Source organism: Medicago truncatula, chromosome 3 (assembly GCF_003473485.1).
Source record: "Medicago truncatula cultivar Jemalong A17 chromosome 3, MtrunA17r5.0-ANR, whole genome shotgun sequence".
NCBI lineage: Eukaryota > Viridiplantae > Streptophyta > Magnoliopsida > Fabales > Fabaceae > Medicago > Medicago truncatula.
Window position 1 is genome coordinate 21,950,810 of NC_053044.1, and position 24,980 is coordinate 21,975,789.

Sequence of the window (24,980 nt, forward strand, 5' to 3'; positions counted from 1 at the left end):
AAATTTCATTTCTTTTATAAAACTCAAATTTTTTTAATAAATTTTAAAGGATCATTGATAAATATTAATAGAGGTTTCATTTATATGCATATCTCTATACTATATGAAAATTTTTAAATAGACCAATAAACTTAAACATGTGTAATCATATTCTTAACACATGTTATAACCATTTTTTTTTTTGTCAAAAAAAAAAACCACTTTTTTTTCTTTACATCAAAGGATGATTAGCTCAGGGACGTTGGTATATAATAATAAGCATGTCATTTCAGTGTTGACAAAAATCAGTAGAGGTGTCCCAATGAAATTATTAAATAAGCACCAATTTTCTTGTATATTATTTAATAAGCACCAATTTTCTCCAACCCAACACCTCAAAAGAAATTATTAAATAAGTCCCACAAATAATTTTATATCATTATAATTCAACAAAATTTATTTAATTTATTAAGATTTATTAAATAGGACCAACAAAAAATGAAGAGAGAAAGGGTTCTTCCATAGCTACCCTTCTCCATAGATATCCATATACTTTACTCCACAATAGAGGTGTCTATTTAACGTGGTGCTAAATAGGTTAAGCATCCGCCATTGTGGATGGGTCTAACGCTATTTTTGAGCCTCCAAACATAATTACAAAATATAGTTGTTTGCAAATTGATAGATATTCGATATCAATGAGATGTAGAAACTATTGGCATTACATAAATAGCAATGTTAGAAACAAATTGATAGATATTAGATAGCATTGAAATGTAGAAATAAATTGATCATTTACGGCAGTCAATGTACCATTTGTTGGCAATACAAAACTGCAAATATCATGCTCTCAAAAAAAAAAACGGCAAATATCATGTCATTAAAAAATGTTATAATAATGGTAAAGTTAACATGTGATGTAACTTTGTTTTTTCTTTCTTTCTTTGGGAACAAATTTCATGTCAGCTTTATTATATGTTGCTTATAGTCTAGCACAATCATATTTACTTCAAATTCATACCATATTCAATTTGTATTAACTAAGATCAGACTTAAGTGGTTAATGATTTCTCTTTAAAACGAATCCTTCAAGAAAACCAAATTTAAAGTCAGGGTACCTTGTGTCCATTTTCTCTATAAATCTGAGGGTTAACAACATAATAAAATTTAATTTGTATTACTTTGTTAATTTTAAATGACAAATTTGAAATTTAATTTTGCCAAATCTGTGCGGTATTCATAGCAATTTCCTTTGTCATTATCAAAACAGGTTCAAATGATGACAGAGCAATTCTATAATATTATCTTCCCTGCCTATTCAAAGTCTTATAATTTTGGAGCGATTTCATTTTTTCTAACAATCAGACCTCATTTTCTTAGCAACCTTTTTCCAATTTTCTTATATAAGCACATTAAAATCTCATAACAAATCATAATCCCATTTGAATTAGATATTCTTCTTTGATTCAAACAATTATTCATGATGACCATTCTTACTACACAAATTTCACTTCTTTTGCTTACACTTTTATCTATAACTACATTCCACAAAACCATGTGTAGCAATCACACAGTTGTTCGCTGCAATGAGAAAGATCGAGAGACATTGTTAACGTTCAGACAGGGCATCCATGATAGTCTTGGTCGGATATCAACGTGGTCAACTGAAAAAGATTGTTGCGTATGGGAAGGAGTCCGCTGCGACAACATTACCGGAAGAGTTACAGAACTTGATCTCAAACCTCGTTTTGAAGATGAGTCAATCAGATTTTTGAAAGGTGAGATGAATCTTTGTATTCTAGAACTTGAGTTTCTCAGTTACTTGGATTTGAGTCTGAATGTATTTGACGTGATAATAATTCCATCCATTCCACACAACATCACACATTCATCTAAACTTGTATACCTTGACTTATCCCTCCTCAACAAATTTGTCGATTTAGAAAAAAAGAAAACTCTGCACATGGATAGTCTTCATTGGCTTTCTTCACTTTCTTCCTTAAAATATCTCAACCTTAGTAACATTGATCTTCCTAAGGAAACCAATTTGTTTCAAATAGTGAATTCACTTCCTTCACTATTAGAATTACAGTTGAGTGATTGTAAATTGAACAACTTCCCATTTGATGAGTATTTGAATTTGTCTTCAATTGTAACTCTTGATCTTTCTAGAAACAACTTTACCTCTCATTTACTTGATGGGTTTTTTAATCTTTCCAAAGATCTCAAGTATCTCGACCTTTCTTGGAACAATATATATGGTGAGATACCTTCAAGCTTGCTAAACCTTCAAAATTTGAGACACCTTGATCTCTCTTATAACCAACTACAAGGATCAGTTCCAGAAGAAATAGGCCAACTTTCCCATATTCAACAACTTGATCTCTCTGAAAACCAACTACAAGGATCTATTCCTTCAACTCTAGGAAACCTCTCTTCCTTAAATTACTTATTTATTGGCTCTAATAATTTCTCTGGTGAAATTTCAAAATTAACTTTTTCCAAACTCTATACTTTAGGTTTGCTAGACATGAGTTATTCAAATATTGTATTCCAATTTGATTTGGATTGGATTCCTCCTTTTCAACTCTTTCACCTTTCATTGGGAAATACAAATCAAGGCCCAAACTTTCCATCTTGGATATATACACAAAAGTCATTGCAAGTTCTCGAGTTATCAAACTCGGGAATTTCATTGGTAGATAGACATAAGTTCTCGAACCTTATAGAAAGAGTAGCCAATTCTCTTATTTTGTCAAACAATTCGATTGCTGAAGACATATCCAACCTAACACTAAATTGTTTGTTCTTATGGTTGGATAACAATAATTTCGCAAGAGGACTCCCAAACTTATCACCAATGGCCTGGGTAGTTGATTTGTCTTACAACTCCTTCTCAGGATCAATTCCACATAGTTGGAAGAACTTGAAAGAACTATCACTCCTGAACCTATGGAGTAATAGGCTGTCTGGTGAAGTTCAAGAGCATCTCTCTGATTGGAAACAATTGAGAGTCATAAATTTGGGAGAAAATGAATTTTCTGGAAGCATACCAACAGGGATGTCACAAAACTTACAACTGATCATATTGAGAGCCAATCAATTTGAAGGGACTATTCCACAACAACTATTCAATCTCTCTTATTTGATTTACTTAGACCTTGCACATAACAAACTTTCAGGATCTATACCGGATTGTGTCTATAACTTGACTGAAATGGTTACATTTTCTGAGGGGGTATTACCAGCAGATATCACAATTGAGTTGTTTACAAAAGGTCAAGATTATATCTATCAAATCCGTGGAGATACACGTACTATTGACCTTTCAGCCAATCACTTGACTGGAGAAGTGCCATTGGAATTGTTTCGGCTTGTTCAAGTTCAAACATTAAACTTATCTCACAATAGTTTCATTGGAACAATTCAGAAGACGATTGGAGGCATGATAAATATGGAATCTCTCGATCTCTCTAATAATAAGTTTTATGGTGAAATTCCTCGGAGCATGTCTGTCTTAACCTTTTTGGGTTATTTGAATTTATCTTACAACAGTTTTGAAGGAAAAATCCCAACTGGAACACAACTTCAAAGTTTTAATGCATCGAGTTACATTGGGAATCCTAAACTGTGCGGAGCTCCTCTCAATAATTGTACCATGAAAGAAGAAAATCCTAAAACTGCAATGCCATCAACAGATAATGAAGATGACGACTCTTTAAGAGAATCATTGTATCTAGGGATGAGAGTTGGATTTGCAGCAGGTTTCTGGGGGATTTGTGGTTCTTTGTTTCTTATTAGAAAATGGAGGCATGCTTACTTTCGGTTTGTTTATAGAGTGGGTGACAAGATCTATGTTACTTTGATCGTAAAGTTGAACATGTTTAAAAGAAATTGAGCTCCTGCTATAGTTAAGGTTAGTGGAACCTACTTCATAGTTTTATTAATCTGACTATAGAGTATTTGTTTTATTTTGTAATTCTATGCAAAACTTATACCATTTCATTTGTTTGAATCTTTACCAGGTGATTATTAATGTGGAAGATTCTGCATTTTTATGCAAATCGTGGAAGATTACGAGTTGTATGAGATGAGATTATACATGACTGTACAGTTGTTGCTGCTCATTTCATCTTTCACTTTTTGTAATGTTTTTGTTCATTGAAAAACCATTTATACAAGTCATAGAATGAATGCAATCATGTCGTCAATTGTTCTTCGTATCTCTCAATTATTATTGTACCGAATGTAGTGATTTTAGACAATCTTATAGATAGTTTTGTGGAGAAAGTAGATTACTTCTTTCTATTATCTCTATATTTGTCAATTATATAAAAATTTGCAATGAAAATACCAAAGTATTACAAAGGATGAAAGATTTCATACTATACAGACTAAGTCATACAAAACAGTATTAGTGTTTGGATGTTTCTCTCTATTTCTTACTAACTTCTTTCATACTCCATTATTTGTACATACATACTCAATGCCTTATGATCAAACACATTGCAATGAGAAAGATTTATTGAAAAATTACCAACACATATAAGAACTTAGAATAGTAACATCAGCAAACTTGGTACTCACAACAATCGCATATAAAGAACAAAGTCTCAAAGAACAGAATTGTTTGAATACAATGTGTAAGTATAAATTTCATGTCACAAAAAATGTTATATGAGGTTTGGAATTTTGAAGCCAAAAGCAAAAGGGAAGCTCAAGTGAAACTTAATTATTTATTTGTTTTTAAACCAAAATCGAAGCTTGACTAGAACGATATTTAGGTAACAAGTTCATTCCTTGACTACTGATAAACATCTGGGAATCTTGGCCACTTTGGTGAACTGCAAAGATGAAGTTTCGTCAAATTGGTCAAGAAATTTTTCCAATCTGCTCAGAGCTATTTTTCATTTTATCAATTTTGGTACTGTTAAAATAGCCTCAGAATGAGAGATACTCTTCTTCAACTGGAATGAATTTATGAAGAATTCAAAAGCCTAAGTTTGTTTCTAGCCAGACCATTAACCAACCAACGAAACTGAGAAAAAATGGGCCACTTCTTCAGGATTATATTATTTCCTTGTGTATCGGAATCGCAGTATTAATTCACAATTTTCAGAGATTAGTAAATTGGCCACTTCATGGATACTTCAAACCTTCTTCATTCTTTTTTATCGCTTTCTGAAACATTAAAATCAAGCTAACCTAAGCTATCAAACTTAGGATCACATGAGCATGTTTGTTTTTCTAGCACATTTATTCAAAAGAGTCATTAACTTTCACATATTGCTACCTGAATGGCTTAAGTTTTCAAATTGAACTAAATCTCAGATTGTCTATATTCACTAACATGTGATATAAAACAAATAAGTTATTATCTATTGTTGTATAGTAATAGCTTAGGGCTCCTTTTCTTAGGTTTCTATCTTGTGTAAATGGGTTCAGGGAATATACCAAACATACTCTGGTTGAATGGACTTAGAATGATATATACAATAATTCTGAAACTGAAGTAAATACTTAATGGTCAACAATCCTTCACACGACGGTGATGAGAAAAGCCTTTTAAATTATAAATTAAGCGATATGATGAGCAGTTTATGTAGTTTAAAAAATGTTAAAGCCTTTAATGCTACGGGCAATTTAATTTTGCCAAATCTGTGCGGTATTCATAGCAATTTCCATCGTCATGAATATAAAAAAATCAACATATGTAGCGGTTGTACAAAAAAATCAACATATGTAGCGATTTGGCGATTTAATTTTGCCAAATCTGTGCGATATTCATAGCAAGATATGATTTACATTTGGCTCTAAGTAACTCCAAAATCTTTAACAGACAAAAGAACAGTATAGGCAATAGGTATCACAATATTAGTTAAGGCATTCAATACTGATTTTTCTGCTAATAACTTGTTTGTACAACAATTCCACTTGAATTGTTTTATCTTAGTCAAGTTCAAACTTTGAACATATATATCTCGTAATAATTTGAGTGGAACAATACAGAACACAAACATCAAATTTTGAGTCAAACTCAACAATAACAACGTGGAAAAACATTTTGAAGCCTAAACTCTCAAGTGTAAATGTATAATAAATAATTAAAACTATGATTAAGTACAGTTTTAGATCAAAGTTTTATGGCCTGAGCAAAGCCCCGCTTTTATTGCCTTTGTTTATGTATTGTCGATAAGATATTTCCTCCACCAATGACTAACTGAGATTCACATTTTATCTCAAAGAAGACTAAAGTTGATGCATGTGTCTTTGAGGTTTTCTAGCTGTCGTTTCAGTGCTTGGAAATTTGCCTTCTGCAAGTTGGTTACAAAATTCAGAGTTTTCTATATCTCAGCATTCAGCTCTACAACGACGAGTTTTGGTAATCTTTCCTGTTATCAAATAATTATAACTTTGTTATTTCGTTTAACTGGGAAGTTGATAAATGTTATATCAGAGGTAACCATTATATGCATCATTTTTCTCATATTGGTTTGTGTTGCAATGAGTCTACAAAGTCCTTTGTTGTGATCATTTAAAGGAGAATGCTTTTGTTGTTCATTTCATTTTGATAAAGCTTTACATCCAGATTTTTACGCCAACAAGAACAAAATTAAGCACTTTATTCCAAATCCTGCTATAGTCTGCTATGGCGACATAGCAGCCAGTCGCGTCTATTTTGAAATCTGTAGTAGGGTGATTTTCTGTAGCGGATATCATACCCTCTTTAATAGCGGTCACTTAATGCTTCAGAAATTTATATTATATTATGATTTTTTAGGCATTTTAGGAGAACAAAAGATCAGTTTTAATATCCAGAAACTTACTTCAAGCCTTCAGATGCTTAAACTTGTTTATGTTTGGTTTTTTTTGGGATATTTACTTATGTGTTTTGTTTGTAATCGTTAACGTTTTATTGTTGTTTAATATGAACTTGATAGTCATAATTATTGTATTATGTATAAAATAGATTCCAAACAGCTGTCATCGTGGTTTTTGGAATCGGCCCTCTACCTCTACGCATTGCTATTTGGGGATTATAGTGAGATTTTGTTTTTAACTTGAAGGTTAATGTGAAGTTCAATTCAAGGATGGAACATCTAGATGAGTTTTAAGAAAACTTGTTTCTTGATCACACTGTCACTTGAATCAATCAATTATGGTTACTTGAAGACAAAATTTTAAAACTTATATTTTTGGTTACATGATGTTCGTAAAAATTCTTTAAATTTAACTCTTTTTTGCTTTTACAAAAGTCTTTTTGTATGAACCTATTTCTTTTTTTTTTTTTTTTATGGCAATCTGAATCCCATTTTTCAAGAAATTTTGATTGTTACATAAAGCCGACCTTAGTTTTCTAGTGAGAGAAACACCACCTTATCATCCGTCTACATATTTTTTTTCCTTCTTTCAATCTAAATGGTTTTCACATATATCAAAGTTTTTCCTTTTGTGTTTTATGTGATTTTGTCGTCTAAGTGTGACGTTGTGTTGTTCGTCAACTTGTGCGGCGTTTAATTTCACGTCTTGTCGTGGCGTTCGTTTAGTTCCTATTGAAAGATCAACTTTAGTCAATTACAAATTCAATCAATGATTTAGGTGTCAATGTTGCAGATCCAGAAGCATGGGTATTTCGTGACTTAGATTTTATCATATTATCTGTAGGCATTTTGTCGTTGTATGTTATTAACTTGGGTACTTTAAGTTTGTTCTCAGATTCATCTTTTACGTTTGTAGTGATCTTTGTATTTGATGAATTGAATCAATCTAAATGAATGAATATCGTTTTGTTTTTGTAAAAAAAAAAAATCAATTTGGATCAGCATGCGCTATATATCATGTCAATCACAACCACCACTAAAATAATTTGAATTGCGAACAATTTTCAATTCAAATCATATTTGTTAATTTTCAATTCAAATAATATTTGTTAATGAAGTTAATATTTTTTAAATTCAAATAACATTTGTTAATTTTCACCTCAAAGGGGACTATGGTCATCAAGTCATCTCGGGTATGTTTATAATTTTTGGACATTAGGCCTCAAAGGGTACTATGGTCTTAAAAATATTATTTATTTTGAAGCGACATAAATTATTGAATGAACTATGGTTTTAAGACCATTCTTAATTTTGAAGGGACAATATAATAAAATGAGATTCTTAATTCCGAAGGACATAACAAGGAGATGAAGAGAAGAAAGACTTGTCAACATAAGTGAAAGGGAGAAAGAAGAAAATTATTTGAAGTTTCAGAAAATTATTGAATAGACTATGCTTTTAAGATCATTTTTAATTTCAAAGGGACAATATAATAAAATGAGTTTCTTAATTCCAAAGGACATAAAAAGGAGATGATGAGAAGAAAGACTTGTCAATAGAAGTGAAAGGGAGAAAGAAGAAAATTATTTGAAGTTTCATAATACTCTTTGGTGTGTAGAAATGACTATGTGAGCTATCTATTTATAAAGAAAATTCACAAATAATATGTTAGAAACTTTGGATACAAAGTAAATCAAGTATTACTTTGCGGACAAGTAATTCACGTATTAGATCTAATAGAAAAATATCTTAAATTGAGTACCAAAATATATCGTATTGAGTAAAAAAATATATATTATATTTTAACAAAACATGAGGACTAATTAAGATAACACTTTCTAATATTGATAAATTAATTACTTAATTTAACATTTCCAAATTATAAAATATATCAATCCATATTTTCTCCGATGCTTACTTTATTCACTTAATTATACGGAAAAATATAGATAAACATCCTTTTTTCATACCACTCTTGTATACACCCATGTGGGAGGTTATTTTGGTAATGTGAAACAAATGATATAGTTATTTTGGACCCACATTACCACGTGTTGCATTTATATGTGGGGGTTTAAGGGGTGTATGCCACCTATGTATGTCTATGTATAAGCACTCTAATTATACACCCATTCTATACAAACACTGCGTGTATGATCTATACAACATGAGGACTTCTACTTTTTTTCAATTCATAAAATATTAATTACACGCAATGTGAAAATTTGTATTTAATCTTTTTAACTTAATTTCCACGGTGGTTCCAATAGTAACTACCGTTATTGGTGAAGAATTAATTTTTCACAAGATGTAATGATTTTGTTCATTGAAAATACGATTCTGTCACCTTTCTTTCAATTTCTCTTTTCGAATAGTACTTTTATTCAACATGATGCATTTTTCATGAATGAAGCAATGATGACAAAATTTTCATTTCAATAAAGTAACCCCCTCATGATTTGAGGGTATTTAATACCCTTTTATAACATGAGAATTGCTCTTGACACATTGCCATTGGCTGAGAAACACTAGTAATTTATCTAAATGCCCCTCGACAGTTAACCGAATTATGGAACCGGCTGCAGTTAACTACCGAGGAAAACTTCGACAGTTAACTGCCGAGGAAAACTGGAAACTTCGGCAGTTAACTGCCGAGGAAACATCAAACCTGTTTTTTTTTGACAAAAACCATAAATTGTAATTAATAATTATGTTTCCATCATTACTTAAATAAAAAATAAACTTTGTGCACAATTATTTTAATGTAGAAAATATAACAACATATTATACCTTAAAAAAATCGTTGTGCACAATTATTTTAACAATTTTTTATTATTATTTTTATTTAAGTAATGTGCAAAACAATAATCAAATGCTTAATTTTTACACTGATTTAAATGCTATTGTTATTAAGATATATACGCATAAGTATAATACTGCAATTGTTTGAAACGTATCAAAATAATGATTGAAACATTCAAAATAATGATTGTTTGAAACGTACAAAATAATGATGGAAACAATCAAAATCAATAAATATTATTAATTACAATTATGGTTTTTGTCAAAAAAAAAAATAAAACAGATTTGAGGTTTCCTCGGCAGTTAACTGCCGAAGTTTTCCTCGGTAGTTAACTGCAGCCGGATTTCTAATTCCTCGGCAGTTAACTGCCGAGGGGACAAAAACGTAACTTACTCGTGTGCCATAGCTAAATGAAATGTGGGAACAACAACTCTCTTATGATATCAACCAATCAAATTGAAAAATGTATACTCTATTAACTAAATCAAATATGGAAAGATTTAACCCATTTGGGTTGCCCTAGTGGTATAGACTTGAGACTTGGGAGTGTGCTCCTCCTCAAGATTTTACATATAATTTGTTATTTGCATTTTTACCCCATATTCAATTAAGAGTTTAATTGTGGTGCACTGACTGTGTAAAAGAACTTTACACAGTCAGCCAATAACATTTTGCCACATATTCAATTAATGTACTTTTATGTTTCCAATAAAAAAATTTGATGAGATATTTTATTTCCACATTTCAATTGTTTAGACAAATTTTGTTCTTCTCTTTTCTTTAATTTTTTTTGTTTCAAAATTTTATTTTTCTACATTTTTTTTGCACCATATCTTGTTTTTTTTCAAGCTTGGATCCGAAAAATAATAATTCCTAAACGTTATTTTTGTCTGACATCAATTATATATTTTTTTCTTAATTAGATTATTATATATTATCATATGCTTTTTTTTTGGAAATATTATCATATGCTTGTTGTATCTATCAATATTAGTCTAAACATTATCTTATTTTATCTATAAGATGACCAAATGCTTTTAACTTAAACAAATATTTTTTTGACAAGTTATAAGAAACGAAGACTTGTTTTATTTCTTGAGAAAAATTATAAAACCTAATTTAGTCTCTGAAAAATATATAATTCACTTTTATATTTTCAGAAATATAAAGAGATGCAACTTAGTCTCTACTTTCTTTACTTTTTTTTATCGATGAAAGAAAGATAAAGGAAATAAAATAAGATACTAGCCATTTTTTTTGAAAGATACTAGCAATTATTTAGTAGTATAATATAAGAGAAAATAAAATAAAATCATGAAAGGAAAGACATGTGTATTTATAAAATAGAATAAATATATTTAAACAAAAATTAGATATGATAAAAATAAAAAAATAATTATTTCATTACAATAAATATAAAATATATTCTTTAACAATTTTCAAAATTTATTATCCAATTCAGGGGAAGTCAAACATTTTTAAGTCAATGTGATAACCACAATTTTGATTGATCTCTATTTAAGTATCATTGTTGCTCATACATTCAAGAATAAATTTCAAATCATCGTCAAAAAAGGAACAAGCCACATTTCAACTAATCACGGGTTAAGTCTTATTATAGTTCATCTGATGACAAGTAAGGTCAAACCATTGACATAACATAACTAACAAAAGTTCGATCAAAAACGAATTAAGTCACACAATAGTTAATCTGATTCAGAAGAAAGCTCAAACATTTGTCAGAGGAGTAAGGCTAGTAACACCCTCTTTTGAACACCGTCCCTTGTAACGCCCTAGTCGATATATTTATTTATTTTGATTTAATTAGAGTCTTAAATGTGATTTTAATTAATATTTATGATGTTATGTGGTGTGATATATTTTATTATATGGTTGATATTGATATTAATATAATTAGGGGAGAAATAATTATTATTTAAGGGTTGAGGAGTTAATTGGAATTTATTAAAAATAATGGGGAGTTAAGTGAAATGAAGGGAGTTAAGTAAGTGGGAAGTTTAGAAAGAGAAGTTAGAAAAATAGTTTCACGTAGAATAAGTTTTGGGAGAAAAACAAGAGAGAAGCAAGAGAGAACCAAGGAAGAGCCAAGAGTTGATTTTGCTGTGCATTTTCTTCTGCAAATTCAAGGTAAGGGTGAGGTTTGCTTCAATAGTGTAGTTATTAATTTCTGATTTTGAGTTTAACAGAGTTTTGGTGAGAATTGGGAAATTTGGGTTTTGTGATAAAATGATGATTTTGGGGTAGAGTTTGTTGTTCTGATGTTAGAATTAGGTTCTGGTTGCATAGAACACTTCTTTGCTTATCTGTAAATTAATTTGGGGAGTGAAATTGAGGAAAATGGGATTTTGGGTGAAAATTGTAGAAAATTACGAGTCTGAACCATCGCGACTCGCCTGGCGGAAGTATTTTCGCCTGGCGGATCATCCCAGCATGATCTCGCCATTTTCCCTCGCCATTGGTTCGCCTGGCGAAATATCGCCATTGGTTCGCCCTGGCGAGTTGTCTGGTGAGCTGCCTCGTAGACTTCCCGAGAGCACCAATTTGGAGTTCGCCCTGGCGAATTTGAGATTTCGCCTGGCGAAAATGCCTATTTCAGATTTCGCTTGGCGAGATAGTAGTTCGCCTGGCGAAATTGCCCAGGTTTGAGTGACTGATCTGTTTGTTTAATGATGAATGATGTTGATGTTTAAGCATGATTATGAATAATTGTGCATTTTTCTGAATTGTTGAATCACTGTTTGATGATGTTGTTGTTGGCTGTAATGTATGTTATATTCATTGAATCATACATGTTGTGTAATTGGAGTCGTATGGAAATGTATGTATGGTCAAGTTGTATGTAGATATACACAAGTGGGTCCATTGCATATGCATAAACAGCGGAGATGACTCATGTCCTGGAGCACTAGTTGTTCACAGCGGTGAGGGCTTCGGTCCTGATGAATGCTTTAACAATTCAAAAGCGGTGAGGGCTTCGGTCCTGTTTGGTACCACATGCATAATTGGATATTTGAGGAGTCTTAGTGGTGTCATCATGTCATGCATGAGTCTGATTGTTGGTTGTAGTTGCCATACTAACGATGATGATGTTGTTGATGGATATATATATATATATATATATATTATGATGGATTGATTTGATGAGAAGTTGTTGTTGCTTGTGAATTATATACTTATATTTACAAGATGATATAACTGAAATTAATAGGGTGTTAGATTCAATTGAATATTTTAATATCTATATGGGTGTTAGATTCAACTGAAGATTTTAATATCTATATTTTATTGTTGTGAATCTCACCCCTTCTGCTTGAAAATGTTGCCCTTCCTATGGGTAACTTGCAGGTGATCCTGAGTAGTCGGTGGTGGCTCAAGTGTCGTGTCTAGGGCTCCGATACATGGGATGAGACTTATTATTATGAATTGTTTTCTTTCCTATGTATCAATTTTGGAACCTGATGTTATGGCCCTTTTGTGGTTGAATTTGTTGTTAGGCTTTATGCCAAGATATTATTTTGATGGTTTTAAACAATTGTTGATGGTTGATAATAATCCGCTGCAAGTTTAACGATGTTTGAAAGTTGTTTAATCAAATAGTTTCATATGCTATTTAAGGAATTTTGAACTGTAGTGTAGCATGCCCGTTTGGTTTGAACTCTGATGTTGAATTAATTATTATTTAATTATTTTTGGGTAACGGGGTGTTACATCCCTAATACTTATTCTTTTATTGGTTTAAATCATTGTGAGTCTACAATTTGAAAATTGAACCCCAACAAAGTGGTGGGACATACATTGATTTCATCCAATAAATAAATAAGTGTTAACCACAGTTCGAGTAACCGCGAAGGTTCGCTATAGTTCATCTGATTCATAAAAAAGGTTTAACCTAGGTTATAAAATGCTATGACCATATTTTAATGAGTAAACTACATTCCTCTACCTTGAAAGATGCTTGAATTACACTCCACTCTCCTCTTATGTTAAATATACACTTCCCTCGCCTCTTATGCAAAACATATTAGAAAATATTTCACATTTAAAATGTAATTTGCTCTATTTTAATTGATCGCATGTTGAGTTTCATTTTGGTTATATGATGTAGAAGAAAGGTTGAACCTTTGTCAAAAAATAAAATCACAGTTTAACTGATAAAAAGTTAAAGCTCAGTATAGTTCGTTTGATCCATACGAACGAATCATTATAGTTCATTCATCTGATAAAAAGTTAAGTCTCATTATTGTTATATCCGCAATTTGGTAGAAAGGTCGAACCTTTGTCGGCGAATGAAAAAACCATCGTTCGGCTAATTAGAGGATATAATCATTGTAGTACGACTTAATCGTGAGACTCCATTAATTATAAGAACACTATTCTTAAAGAATCCTCAATTAAGGTTCATTGTGAAGTGGTATAACATTAAAGCGTAAAGATCATTATGTGGGTATACTGATGATCACGTCTCATAGATCATGGTCTAATTTGATTCTCTCCGATTTTGATTTCGATGGTCTAATTTGACTTATTATTAAAAACAAAACAAAAAATAAGTATATTTCAAAAAATATTAAAATTAAACTTATTGAATTAATTATTCATAGTTAAAATTTAAATTAAATTACAGTGCTAAAAGATAAAACGTGATAACTAGTTAAACATTATTTAATAATTTGGATCCAAAGATAATTTGGTGATATTTCAATGCTAAATAGAAAATAAATTTTAGAAAATAAAAATCAGAGTAAAATAAAATTAACAAGGGAGCGACACATGTACATAAAAAATATAAATACTAGATTACTTTTTATTTTTATTGAAAATATAAAAAATATAAATTAACAAAAGAAACTAAAAGTATAACAAAATTTATATATTTAATATAAAATACACAAGTTTCTATACAATTTTACTATTTCAAACTTCTCAATATATGCAAGTTTAACATGTGCAAACTTGCACACAGTAAAAAAAAAAAATCCATATAACAAAAATCGAGTTCTATGATTTTAAAATATATTTTTAACAAAAAGGTGTTTTAAATTCATTAATTGCATAACGTTTAGATCAATATCTTTTTTATTCTTATCAAAGAAAATAATTTTTAGACTAATATATTCTAGTTTAGGAAAATTTAATGTTTATTTTTTTTTTGAAATATATAACGTTAGCTTTTTGACATGTTGAATAAACATTATATATTTCAAAAAAAAAAAAAAGGATTTTGTGAATTTGTGAGAGAAGAAAAGATGGTGTAAAAAATTTGCAGAAAAAGAAGAGATGAAACAAAAAAATAATAAAGAAAATAAAATATGCTTAATTAAAGAAAGAGTTCATTAGATTTCTTGATTTAAAACATAAAAACCCATTAATTAAATGTGGGGAGAATATGTAAATAACAAAAATATATTCAAAATACATAAAATGTAATTATATGTTTGACTTTATTTAATGTAGTTCATATTGATCATTTTAATTGGTCCACGTCAGCAGAGGGTATTTACCCACTAATTTAGAGAGGGTAATCTAAAAAAACCTTTCGATAATTGTTGCGAATGAAAGTGTAGGGACAACGGAGAAGAAAACTGAATATCAATCAATTCAGATGACAAAATTCATTTTTCACATGGAGTAATGATTTTGTTCATTGAACCATTTCATATTCATTTTCAAATGGTCCTTTCAATTCATTAATTATGAAGAATTTTTACCAATGAAAATGTAGGAAAAACAAAATGGAAGTATCTAAGTCAAATTTATCAACTGAGTATCAATTCAGATGAGAAGTTTGTTTTAATGCAATTGGTTTAACATGAGATCATTCAATGTATCGTTTTCCGACAATGTAAAAGTACTTAAATTTCATGTTACATGAAATCTAAAAGTAACAAGTACTGCAACTTTGTTTTCAAATAAAAAAGAAACAACATATGAAACAGTGTCTACTATAGTTCTGTAATTTTCCACATGCTAGTATGCTTCCATTATTCTCTTTCCACATAGCAAGTGTTGGTGGTGATAGAAAAGAACAAGGTTCATAAAAACAAAGTCAATCTGAAATTATTAGTCTTGTTTGAAAAGAATAAAGATATGCTAATATGAATATACAATGTATGGTAACGAAGTTCGGCTAAGTGAATATAAACAAGGTTTTAGGAAGTGGACATGATTTTGCTGCAGCAAACTACTATAATCCTTCTACTTTTTTACACTATTAATTAACTTATTTAATTAAAGTGTTAAATATGTTTTCTTTTCTTATAAATATTCTAATGTTTTATTTTTCTTCGACTACTCCTCAAAAGTTTTCGATCACCATTTTTAGTCTCTACTTTTCAATCAACTCATTTGTATCATTCAAAAACTTGAAGGATTTTTTGTAAGAATGTTTGTAATATTATAAGAATTTCTTCTAAAAAAATATTTTTTTTTTTAACAAAACATGAATTAAATGAGTTTTTTTTTTTTTTTTTTTTTTTTCTGTTTTTGGCGTTTAAAAATTTAGATTTAATTCATCTTTGACTAAAAATCAATTTTTGCAAGAATGTTTATAATTATAAGAATTTCTTCCTAAAAAAACTATAATTTTTTAACAAAAACATGCATTAAATATGAACTTTTATATTTTTGACGCTTAAAAAAATCATATTTAATGAATGTTTGCCTACAAATTGCTTTTGACGCTCACATTTGGGGATGTAAACATATTTATTAATAACTTACTGTATACTTAATTAGATAAGCTTGATACTATTGTTTGTATCAAATCAAATCCTTCTCATGTCATATACCGTGAACATATGCAAATTGCGAATTATATGCCGGTGGTACTTTCCATACATATTCTGCCCCTTTTTTAAAATTTAATGTTCATTTAATTTGATTTTATTCTTTTATAAAAAAATAAAAATAAAAATTAGACTGAGGCAATAGTGCTCAAATACAAAGCAGATAAGACTTTTAAGTTCGAAGATATTTACATTTACTTCCCTTTAATTTAAAGACACGGGAAAGGGCTCTAACCATGAACTTATGAATTCAAATATGTATACCACCATTGTTATCAAAAACGCGACTTAAGTCCCAAAATCCTGGTTTTTGCGATTTTGTGTAGCTTCAACGACTCAAATCCATAGCAAAGTCTTAAAAATAGGCAAAATCCAATCAAAATCGCACAAAATTGTGAAATCCATTTAAAATCGCAGGATTTTTTTTCATTTTTTGATAAAGGTCAATTTTGACCCGGTTTGTAAATTGACCCGATTTGAATCCATGACCCATTCTATAAATACCCAAAAGGAAAACATTTTTCATTCTTTCAATTCTCCCACATTTATGTATATGTATTATGTGGACTTTGAATTATAGTCATTTATGACTATATGCAATTTATAACATATATTTAACATTATTTTTGTTTTGGTATAATCCTCGATTTTGATTGCGATTTTACGAGTCCCGAATTTGCTATCCTATATCGATTTTATAAAAGTCCTTCAATAAAATCCTTCCATTTTGATTGCGATTTTACGAGTCTCGATTTTGCTACTCCCTTTTGACTTGAAGTAAAGTCTCAATTTTGATAACCTGTATACCACCCATGTTATATGACGTATGTTATAGATATTATCCAATCCAACAATGAATTTTCGAATCGTTTTCACATGCTACATTTGGAGCATTAAGCTGTGACAAATTTTCCAATTCATTAATTTAGAATAATTATGGTCAATGAAAAAGTGTGGAGAAAATAACCGGGTATCTCAGTCAACAGATATAGGTTTTATGGAGAAATTTGCTGTAAACTGTGAATCCCGGATACGAGATACGATACTACACTGATATGTCGACACGGTAAAATTTCAAAAATCAAGATACGATACGGCTGTGATACGTTAATAAAAAAAATTATATAATTAAATGTACAATATAATTATAACCATTTTTTTTAATATGCAAACATATTAACAACAAAAGAAACTAGTCATAGGCTCATAACACATCAACATAAATATAAATTATATTGACGATTAAGAGAGCGACGATTAGTCAATTACATACACAATACATAAAATAAAATAAAAAACACCATAAGTGTTATACTATATCCAAAAGAAACATTGTCAGTGCTATACTATATCGATCCAAAAAAGAAGCACTATACTCAAGAGTTAAATTATTTTATTTAACGTTAATTGAAAATTATTGGGGCAGGTAAAGATGCAGGATAATTATCGGATTCTTTCCTGATACGTATCGGGAAGTATCGAATAATTATTGAAAAAAAAAAATTTAATCTTCGTATACTCTTCTGATACGTATCGGGCAGGTATCAGTGCAGGTTACACAGGAGATACGATACGTCAACCATTTTGAAGTATCGGAGCTTCAGGTGACCAATTCATGTATCATGTGAAAATACCAATATTGTCTTATAAGATGAATTGGAAATTGCTAGAGTAATTTTTATAGTCTATGAAATATAATTCCTGTGTAAAAATAGGATAAAGTTGCATACAATACATTAAATGGTGGGACCCTTTTTCGAACCCTGCGTATATGGGAGCTTTAAATGCACCAAGTTGCTTTTTTTTTTTATTTTTTTATTTTTTTTATTTTTTTTATGAAATATAATTATTTGTAGTGGTGTTACAAGTTCAATCTTGAAACTTGAATTAACAAAAGAAGATGACAACTACTGCAATTATCCGAGTATCACATATTGATAATTAATACAAGAAACGTTAATAGATGCTTGAAAACTCCTAATAAGTTTCAATTGTACTCTTTGTATCAAATACTACCCCGTCCCTAATTATAGGACCCTTTTAAAAAAAATAACGAGAATTAAGATAGTGAATATTTGTATTAAATATGTTTGTAATTATTATTGTTTTTATAAATTTATCCTTCAAAAGAGAGAGTTGGTTTATGTTTTCAACATGTTATTTATTGCTGATTGAAGAAAAAGATGAATAATAAATAAAGACATGTAAAGAAAAGGCATGTATATATGAAATATCAATGGTGATATGTCCAAAGTCTTCTTTGCTTTTTTCTAAAATCTTGTTGTTTGGAGCTGTCACAAATCTACTCATTCACAGGAGCTATTTTTTTTTTTAATGCTTTCCCATTAGCAAATATCTTATATAATCACACTAGATCATCTCCTAACATATGTCATTAAGCTAATAACAACTCTTTCAAGCAATCACATACCTATTCGAATTATAGCTATATCTTTTTTTCTTGTGATCCAAAGAATCATTCATGATGGCCATTCTTACTACACAAATCTCACTTCTTTTGCTTATACTTTTATCTATAACCACATTCCACAAAACCATGTGCACCAATCACACATTGGTTCAATGCAATGAGAAAGATAGAGAGACATTGTTAACCTTTAAACATGGCATCAATGATAATTTTGGTTGGATATCAACATGGTCAATTGAAAAAGATAGTTGTGTATGGGACGGAGTCCACTGCGACAATATTACTGGAAGAGTTACAAAACTTGATCTCAGCTACGATCAATTGGAAGGTGAGATGAATCTTTGTATTCTAGAACTTGAGTTTCTCAGTTACTTGGGTTTGAGTGAGAATCATTTTGATGTGATAACTATTCCATCCATTCAAAAAAACATCACACATTCCTCTAAACTTGTCTACCTTGACTTATCCTACAGCTTAGTTAATGATATGAATAATCTTGATTGGCTTTCTCCACTTTCTTCCATAAAATATCTCAACCTCGGTGGAATTGATCTTCATAAGGAAACCAATTGGCTTCAAATAGTGAATTCACTTCCTTCACTGTTAAAATTACAGTTGGGTGAATGTAACCTGAACAACTTCCCATCTGTTGAGTATTTGAATTTGTCTTCACTTGTAACTCTTGATCTTTTTCGAAATAACTTCAACTTTAATTTACCAGATGGGTTTTTTAATCTCACCAAAGATCTCACTTATCTTCACCTTTCACAAAGTAATATATATGGTAAGATACCTTCAAGCTTACTAAACCTTCAAAAACTGAGACACCTTGATCTCAAATATAACCAACTACAAGGATCAATTCCAGATGGAATAAGCCAACTACCAAATATTCAATACCTTGATCTTTCATGGAACATGTTAAGTGGTTTCATTCCTTCAACTCTAGGAAACCTCTCATCCTTAATTTCCTTATCGATTGGCTCTAATCATTTCACTGGTGAAATTTCACAATTTTTTTTTCCAAACTCTCTAGTTTAGAATGGCTAGACTTGAGTAATTCAAATTTTGTATTCCAATTTGATTTGGATTGGGTTCCTCCTTTTCAACTCTCTTACCTATTTTTGGGAAATACAAACCAAGGCCCAAACATTCCATCTTGGATATATACACAAAAGTCACTGCAAAATCTCGACATATCGAGCACGGGAATTTCATTGGTAGATAGAAATAAGTTCTCGAGCCTTATAGAAAGAATACTTTATAAACTATTATTGTCAAACAATTTCATTGCGGAAGACATATCTACCTAACACTTAATTGTTTGGAGTTAAGGTTGGATCACAATAATTTCACAGGAGGACTCCCAAACCTATCACCAGAGGCTGAGATAGTTGATTTATCTTACAACTCCTTCTCAAGATCAATTCCACATAGTTGGAAGAACTTGTCAGAACTGAGAGTCATGAACCTGTGGAATAATAAGTTGTCTGGGGAACTTCCATTATACATCTCTAACTTGAAAGAATTGGAGACCATGAACTTGGGAGAAAATGAATTTTCTGGAAACATACCGGTAGGGATGTCACAAAACTTAGTAGTGGTCATATTTAGAGCCAATAAATTTGAAGGGATTATTCCACAACAATTATTCAATCTCTCTTATTTGTTTCACTTAGACCTTGCACATAACAAACTTTCAGGATCTTTGCCACACTTTGTCTACAACTTGACTCAAATGGATACTGATCATGTGAATGAATGGTACGCTACCACCCTTGATTTATTTACCAAAGGTCAATATTATGTGACTGATGTTAACCCGCATAGGCGAACTGTTGACCTTTCATCCAATAGCTTGTCTGGAGAAGTTCCATTGGAATTGTTTCGGCTTGCTCAACTTCAAACGTTAAACTTATATCACAACAATTTGATTGGAACAATACCAAAAGAGATTGGAGGCATGAAAAATGTGGAATCTCTCGATCTCTCTAATAATAAGTTTTTTGGTGAAATTCCGCAGACCATGGCTCGCCTAAACTTTTTAGAGGTTTTAAATTTATCTTGCAATAATTTCAATGGAAAAATCCCAACTGGAACACAACTTCAAAGTTTTAATGCATCAAGTTACATTGGGAATCCTAGACTATGTGGAGCTCCTCTTAATAATTGTACCATGAAAGAAGAAAATCCTAAGACTGCAACGCCATCAACAGAGAATGAAGGTGATGACTCCATAAAAGAATCATTGTATCTAGGCATGGGAGTTGGATTTGCAGCAGGTTTCTGGGGGATTTGTGGTTCTTTGTTTCTTATTAGAAAATGGAGGCATGCATATTTTCGGTTTATATATGGAGTGGGTAACAGGCTTTATGTAACTTTAATGGTAAAGTTAAATAGCTTTCGTAGAATATGAGCTTCTGCTAGTAAAGTTAAATAGCTTTCGTAGAATATGTATGGCATGTTTCTTTGATCAGACTAAGGAGTATTTTGCTTAATTTTGTAATTCTATGCATAACTTATATACATTTTGTTTGCTTCATATTTTATCAGGTGATTATGTATGTGGAAGATCATGCACTCTTATAATTTTCCAACAGAGCCAAGAGTCAATATGTTACTTTATCACTTGTTGTAATGTTTTTGTTGAATTGTAAGTTTTTATACAATTTAAATAATGGTTTCATTCAGGTTGTCATCTGGTTTTTATACAAGTCAAAGTTTAAAATATAGAGTTTTAAATAAGAAGTAAACATGCAAAAAACACAACTTTATTTAAAATATTAGTATGGACGCTAAAATTGTCTCACATAAAAATTCATCTAACACTCTATTGCTCAATAATCCCTGTAAAATTGCTCGCATTTCTAAAAAAATCTATTTAAAGTTATGATCCAATTGGGGTTCACACAAAAAAAAAAAAAAAGATTGGAAGTTACAGCTTAATTGGTTGAAATTTTAGATTGAAGATGTGTTTGGTGTCCAACAAAATTACACGATACATATAAATATATTTACTTTAAACACTTTTATTTTTCATATTTTATTATCGATGTTTACCTGTGTATGGGTTGTGTCCACTGTTCATTCAGTGCTTCTTGACTATGTAGAATATACAGACAAATAATTTATATGCTCATATTTTATTGTTCTTTGAACATGATTATATGCTCTCTTAATCAATCCATACATATTTTATGATGAATCACAATGTTTCATCGTTTTAACATCTCTTCTTTCAAAGAATTTTTTTATCGAATACGTTATTGAACCCGTGCGAAGCACAGATTTGTAACTAGTTTTTTCTAACAATCAACCCCAATTTGAATGTTTTACACATACTTTCTTATCAATCTTTTTTCAATTTATCTTTTTTCAAGCTTTCCTATACCTCAGCATCTTATATAAAACCACAATAAAATCTCACAGCAAATCATACTCCCATTTGAATTAGTTCTTCTTTTCTGATTCTCAAACACTTATTTATGATGACAATTCTTACTACACAAATTTCACTTCTTTTGTTTCTATTTTTATCTATAACCACATTCCACAAATGTGCAACAATCACACTATGGTTCGATGCAATGAGAAAGATCGAGAGACATTGTTAACCTTTAAACAGGGAATCAATGATAGTCTTGGTATGATTTCAATGTGGTCGACTGAAAAAGATTGTTGTTCTTGGGAAGAAGTCCACTGTGACAATATTACTGGTAGATTTGTCTTACAACTCCTTCTCAGGATCAATTCCACATAGTTGGAAGAACTGCAAAGAACTGATAAACTTGAACCTATGGAGTAATAAGTTGTCTGGTGATGTTCCAGTGTACCTATTTTCTATGAAACAATTAGAAACCATGAACTTGGGAGCTAACGAATTTTCTGGAACCATACCAATCAAAATGTCACAATCCTTAACAGTGGTCATATTGAGAGCCAACCAATTTGAAGGGAATATCCCACAACAACTATTTAATCTCTCTAATTTGTTTCACTTAGACCTTGCACATAACAAACTTTCAGGATCTTTGCCACACTGTGTGTACAACATGACTCAAATTGATACTGATCATGTGGATGAATGGCACGATACCATCATTGATTTATTTACCAAAGGTCAAGATTATGTGTCTGATGTTAACCCGGATAGGCGAACTATTGACCTTTCAGTCAATCACTTGATAGGAGAAGTTACATTGGAATTGTTTCGGCTTGTTCAAGTTCAAACCTTAAACTTATCTCATAATAACTTGAATGGAACAATACCAAGAGAGATTGGAGGCATGAAAAATATGGAATCTCTTGACCTCTCTAGTAATAAGTTTTATGGTGACATTCCTCAGAGCATGTCTCTCTTAACCTTTTTAGGTTATTTGAATTTATCTTACAACAATTTTGACGGAAAAATCCCAATAGGAACTCAACTTCAAAGTTTTAATGCATCAAGTTACGTTGGAAATCCTAAACTATGCGGAGCTCCTCTCAATAATTGTACCAAGAAAGAAGAAAATCCTAAAACTGCAATGCCATCTACAAAAAATGAAGATGACGACTCTATCAAAGAATCATTGTATCTAGGCATGGGAGTTGGATTTGCAGTAGGTTTCTGGGGGATTTGCCGTTCTTTGTTTCTAATTAGAAAATGGAGGCATGCATACTTTCGGTTTGTTGATAGAGTGCGTGACAAGATCTATGTTACTTTGATCGTAAAGTTAAACGGGTTTAAAAGAAATTGAGCTCCTGCTATTGTTAAGGTTAGTGGAACCTACTTCATAGTTTTATTGATCTGACTATAAAGTATTTGTTTTATTTTGTAATTCTATGCAAAACTTATATCCATTTCATATGCTTCAATCTTTATCAGGTGATTATTAATGTGAAAGATTCTGCATTTTTATGCAAATCATGGAAGGTTACGAGTTGTATGAGATGAGATCATACATGACTGTACAGTTGTTGCTGCTCATTTCATTTTTCACTTGTTGTAATGTTTTTGTTCATTGAAAAACCTTTTATACAAGCCACGGAATGAATGCATTCATGTCGACAATTGTTCTACATATATCTCACCTTAATTATTGTACCAAATGTAGTGATTTTAGACAATCTTATAGATAGTTTTGTGGAGAATGTAGATTACTTCTTTCTATTATCTCTCTATATTTGTCTAATTATATAAAAATTTGCAATGAAAATACCAAAGATGATAGATTTCAAACTATACAAACTAAGTCTTACAAAACAGCATAAGTGTTTGGATGTTTCTCTCTATTTCTTACTAATTAACTTCTTTCATACTCCAATATTTGTACATAATCATATTCAAAGTTTAATATATAATTGAGAATACATATATACTCAATGCCTTATAACCCAACACATTGCAATGTGAAAGATCTATGGAAAAAATTACCATCACATATAAGAACAGAATTGTAACATTCAATTTGTCATCCCGGTTTTGGAATCGGCCGCTACGCATCACTATTACCGAATATTATAAAATTTGATGATTATATCTCTTTCACGTTTATTACTTATCAATTAACTGAATGTATTTCATGTTTCCTCCTATTTATGATTCGCAAATAGCACAAGGAAAACAGAATCTTGCACCTCAATGAAGCATGAGTAGATGCCAGCCAAAGTTGAGAATTTTCAATTATTTCCATTCAATTGCAGGAAGGATTGATCCCTAAAATCTGCAGTATAAATTTTCCTGGTACTCAAAAAAAGTTTAACTTTGTATAGATTAGTTGTCAAGATATATAAGCAAGACTAAATAATAAAAACCACTGATACGTTGTTCCTTGATGGTTTGAAAGATATCCCGTAGCAATCATAGATGAAGTTTGAAATGATTTATATAGAAGATACACACATGCTTGCAGAATGCTGGTCTGAGAAATATTGCACACATATAGCAGACATCTTTTCAACAAAAGGGTTAGATCCATAACTAATCGAATCAATATCTCGGATACAATATATTGCACATGAATGTTGGAGAGACAAAAGGATAGTAACATTTAACCCTGCAAGCTGAACATGGAAAAAGGGTATGGGGAAAAGAGAGGATTAGAAGAAAAGGTGGGGTGAGTAAACAATTGCGGAAGCTGAGCATGCACCTTTGCGAT

General features: G+C 30.7%; 2 protein-coding genes across 2 annotated transcripts; both read left to right on the plus strand.

Moving 5' to 3' along the window:
- Window positions 1-1,105: 1,105 nt before the first annotated feature.
- Window positions 1,106-4,260, plus strand: LOC25490672 (receptor-like protein EIX2). The gene is made up of 2 exons (XM_013604295.3): window positions 1,106-3,895; window positions 4,005-4,260. The coding sequence occupies exon 1, from the start codon at window positions 1,460-1,462 to the stop codon at window positions 3,875-3,877; it is 2,418 nt and encodes an 805-aa protein (XP_013459749.2). The 5' UTR covers window positions 1,106-1,459; the 3' UTR covers window positions 3,878-3,895; window positions 4,005-4,260.
- Window positions 4,261-18,966: 14,706 nt separating this feature from the next.
- On the plus strand, window positions 18,967-23,579 carry LOC25490673 (receptor-like protein EIX2). Its single transcript, XM_024778802.1, has 3 exons — window positions 18,967-19,840; window positions 20,199-21,226; window positions 22,515-23,579. The coding sequence occupies exons 1-3, from the start codon at window positions 18,967-18,969 to the stop codon at window positions 23,577-23,579; spliced, it is 2,967 nt and encodes a 988-aa protein (XP_024634570.1).
- Window positions 23,580-24,980: the final 1,401 nt, after the last annotated feature.

Coding starts and splice junctions, on each gene's coding strand:
- LOC25490673 (XM_024778802.1), top strand. CDS start 18,967: ATGTGCACCAATCACACATTGGTTCAATGCAATGAGAAAGATAGAGAG. Junction 19,841..20,198: donor TGGCTCTAATCATTTCACTG/GTGAAATTTCAC, acceptor ATAATTTCACAG/GAGGACTCCCAAACCTATCA. Junction 21,227..22,514: donor GGCTTTATGTAACTTTAATG/GTAAAGTTAAAT, acceptor CGACTGAAAAAG/ATTGTTGTTCTTGGGAAGAA.
- LOC25490672 (XM_013604295.3), top strand. CDS start 1,460: ATGATGACCATTCTTACTACACAAATTTCACTTCTTTTGCTTACACTT.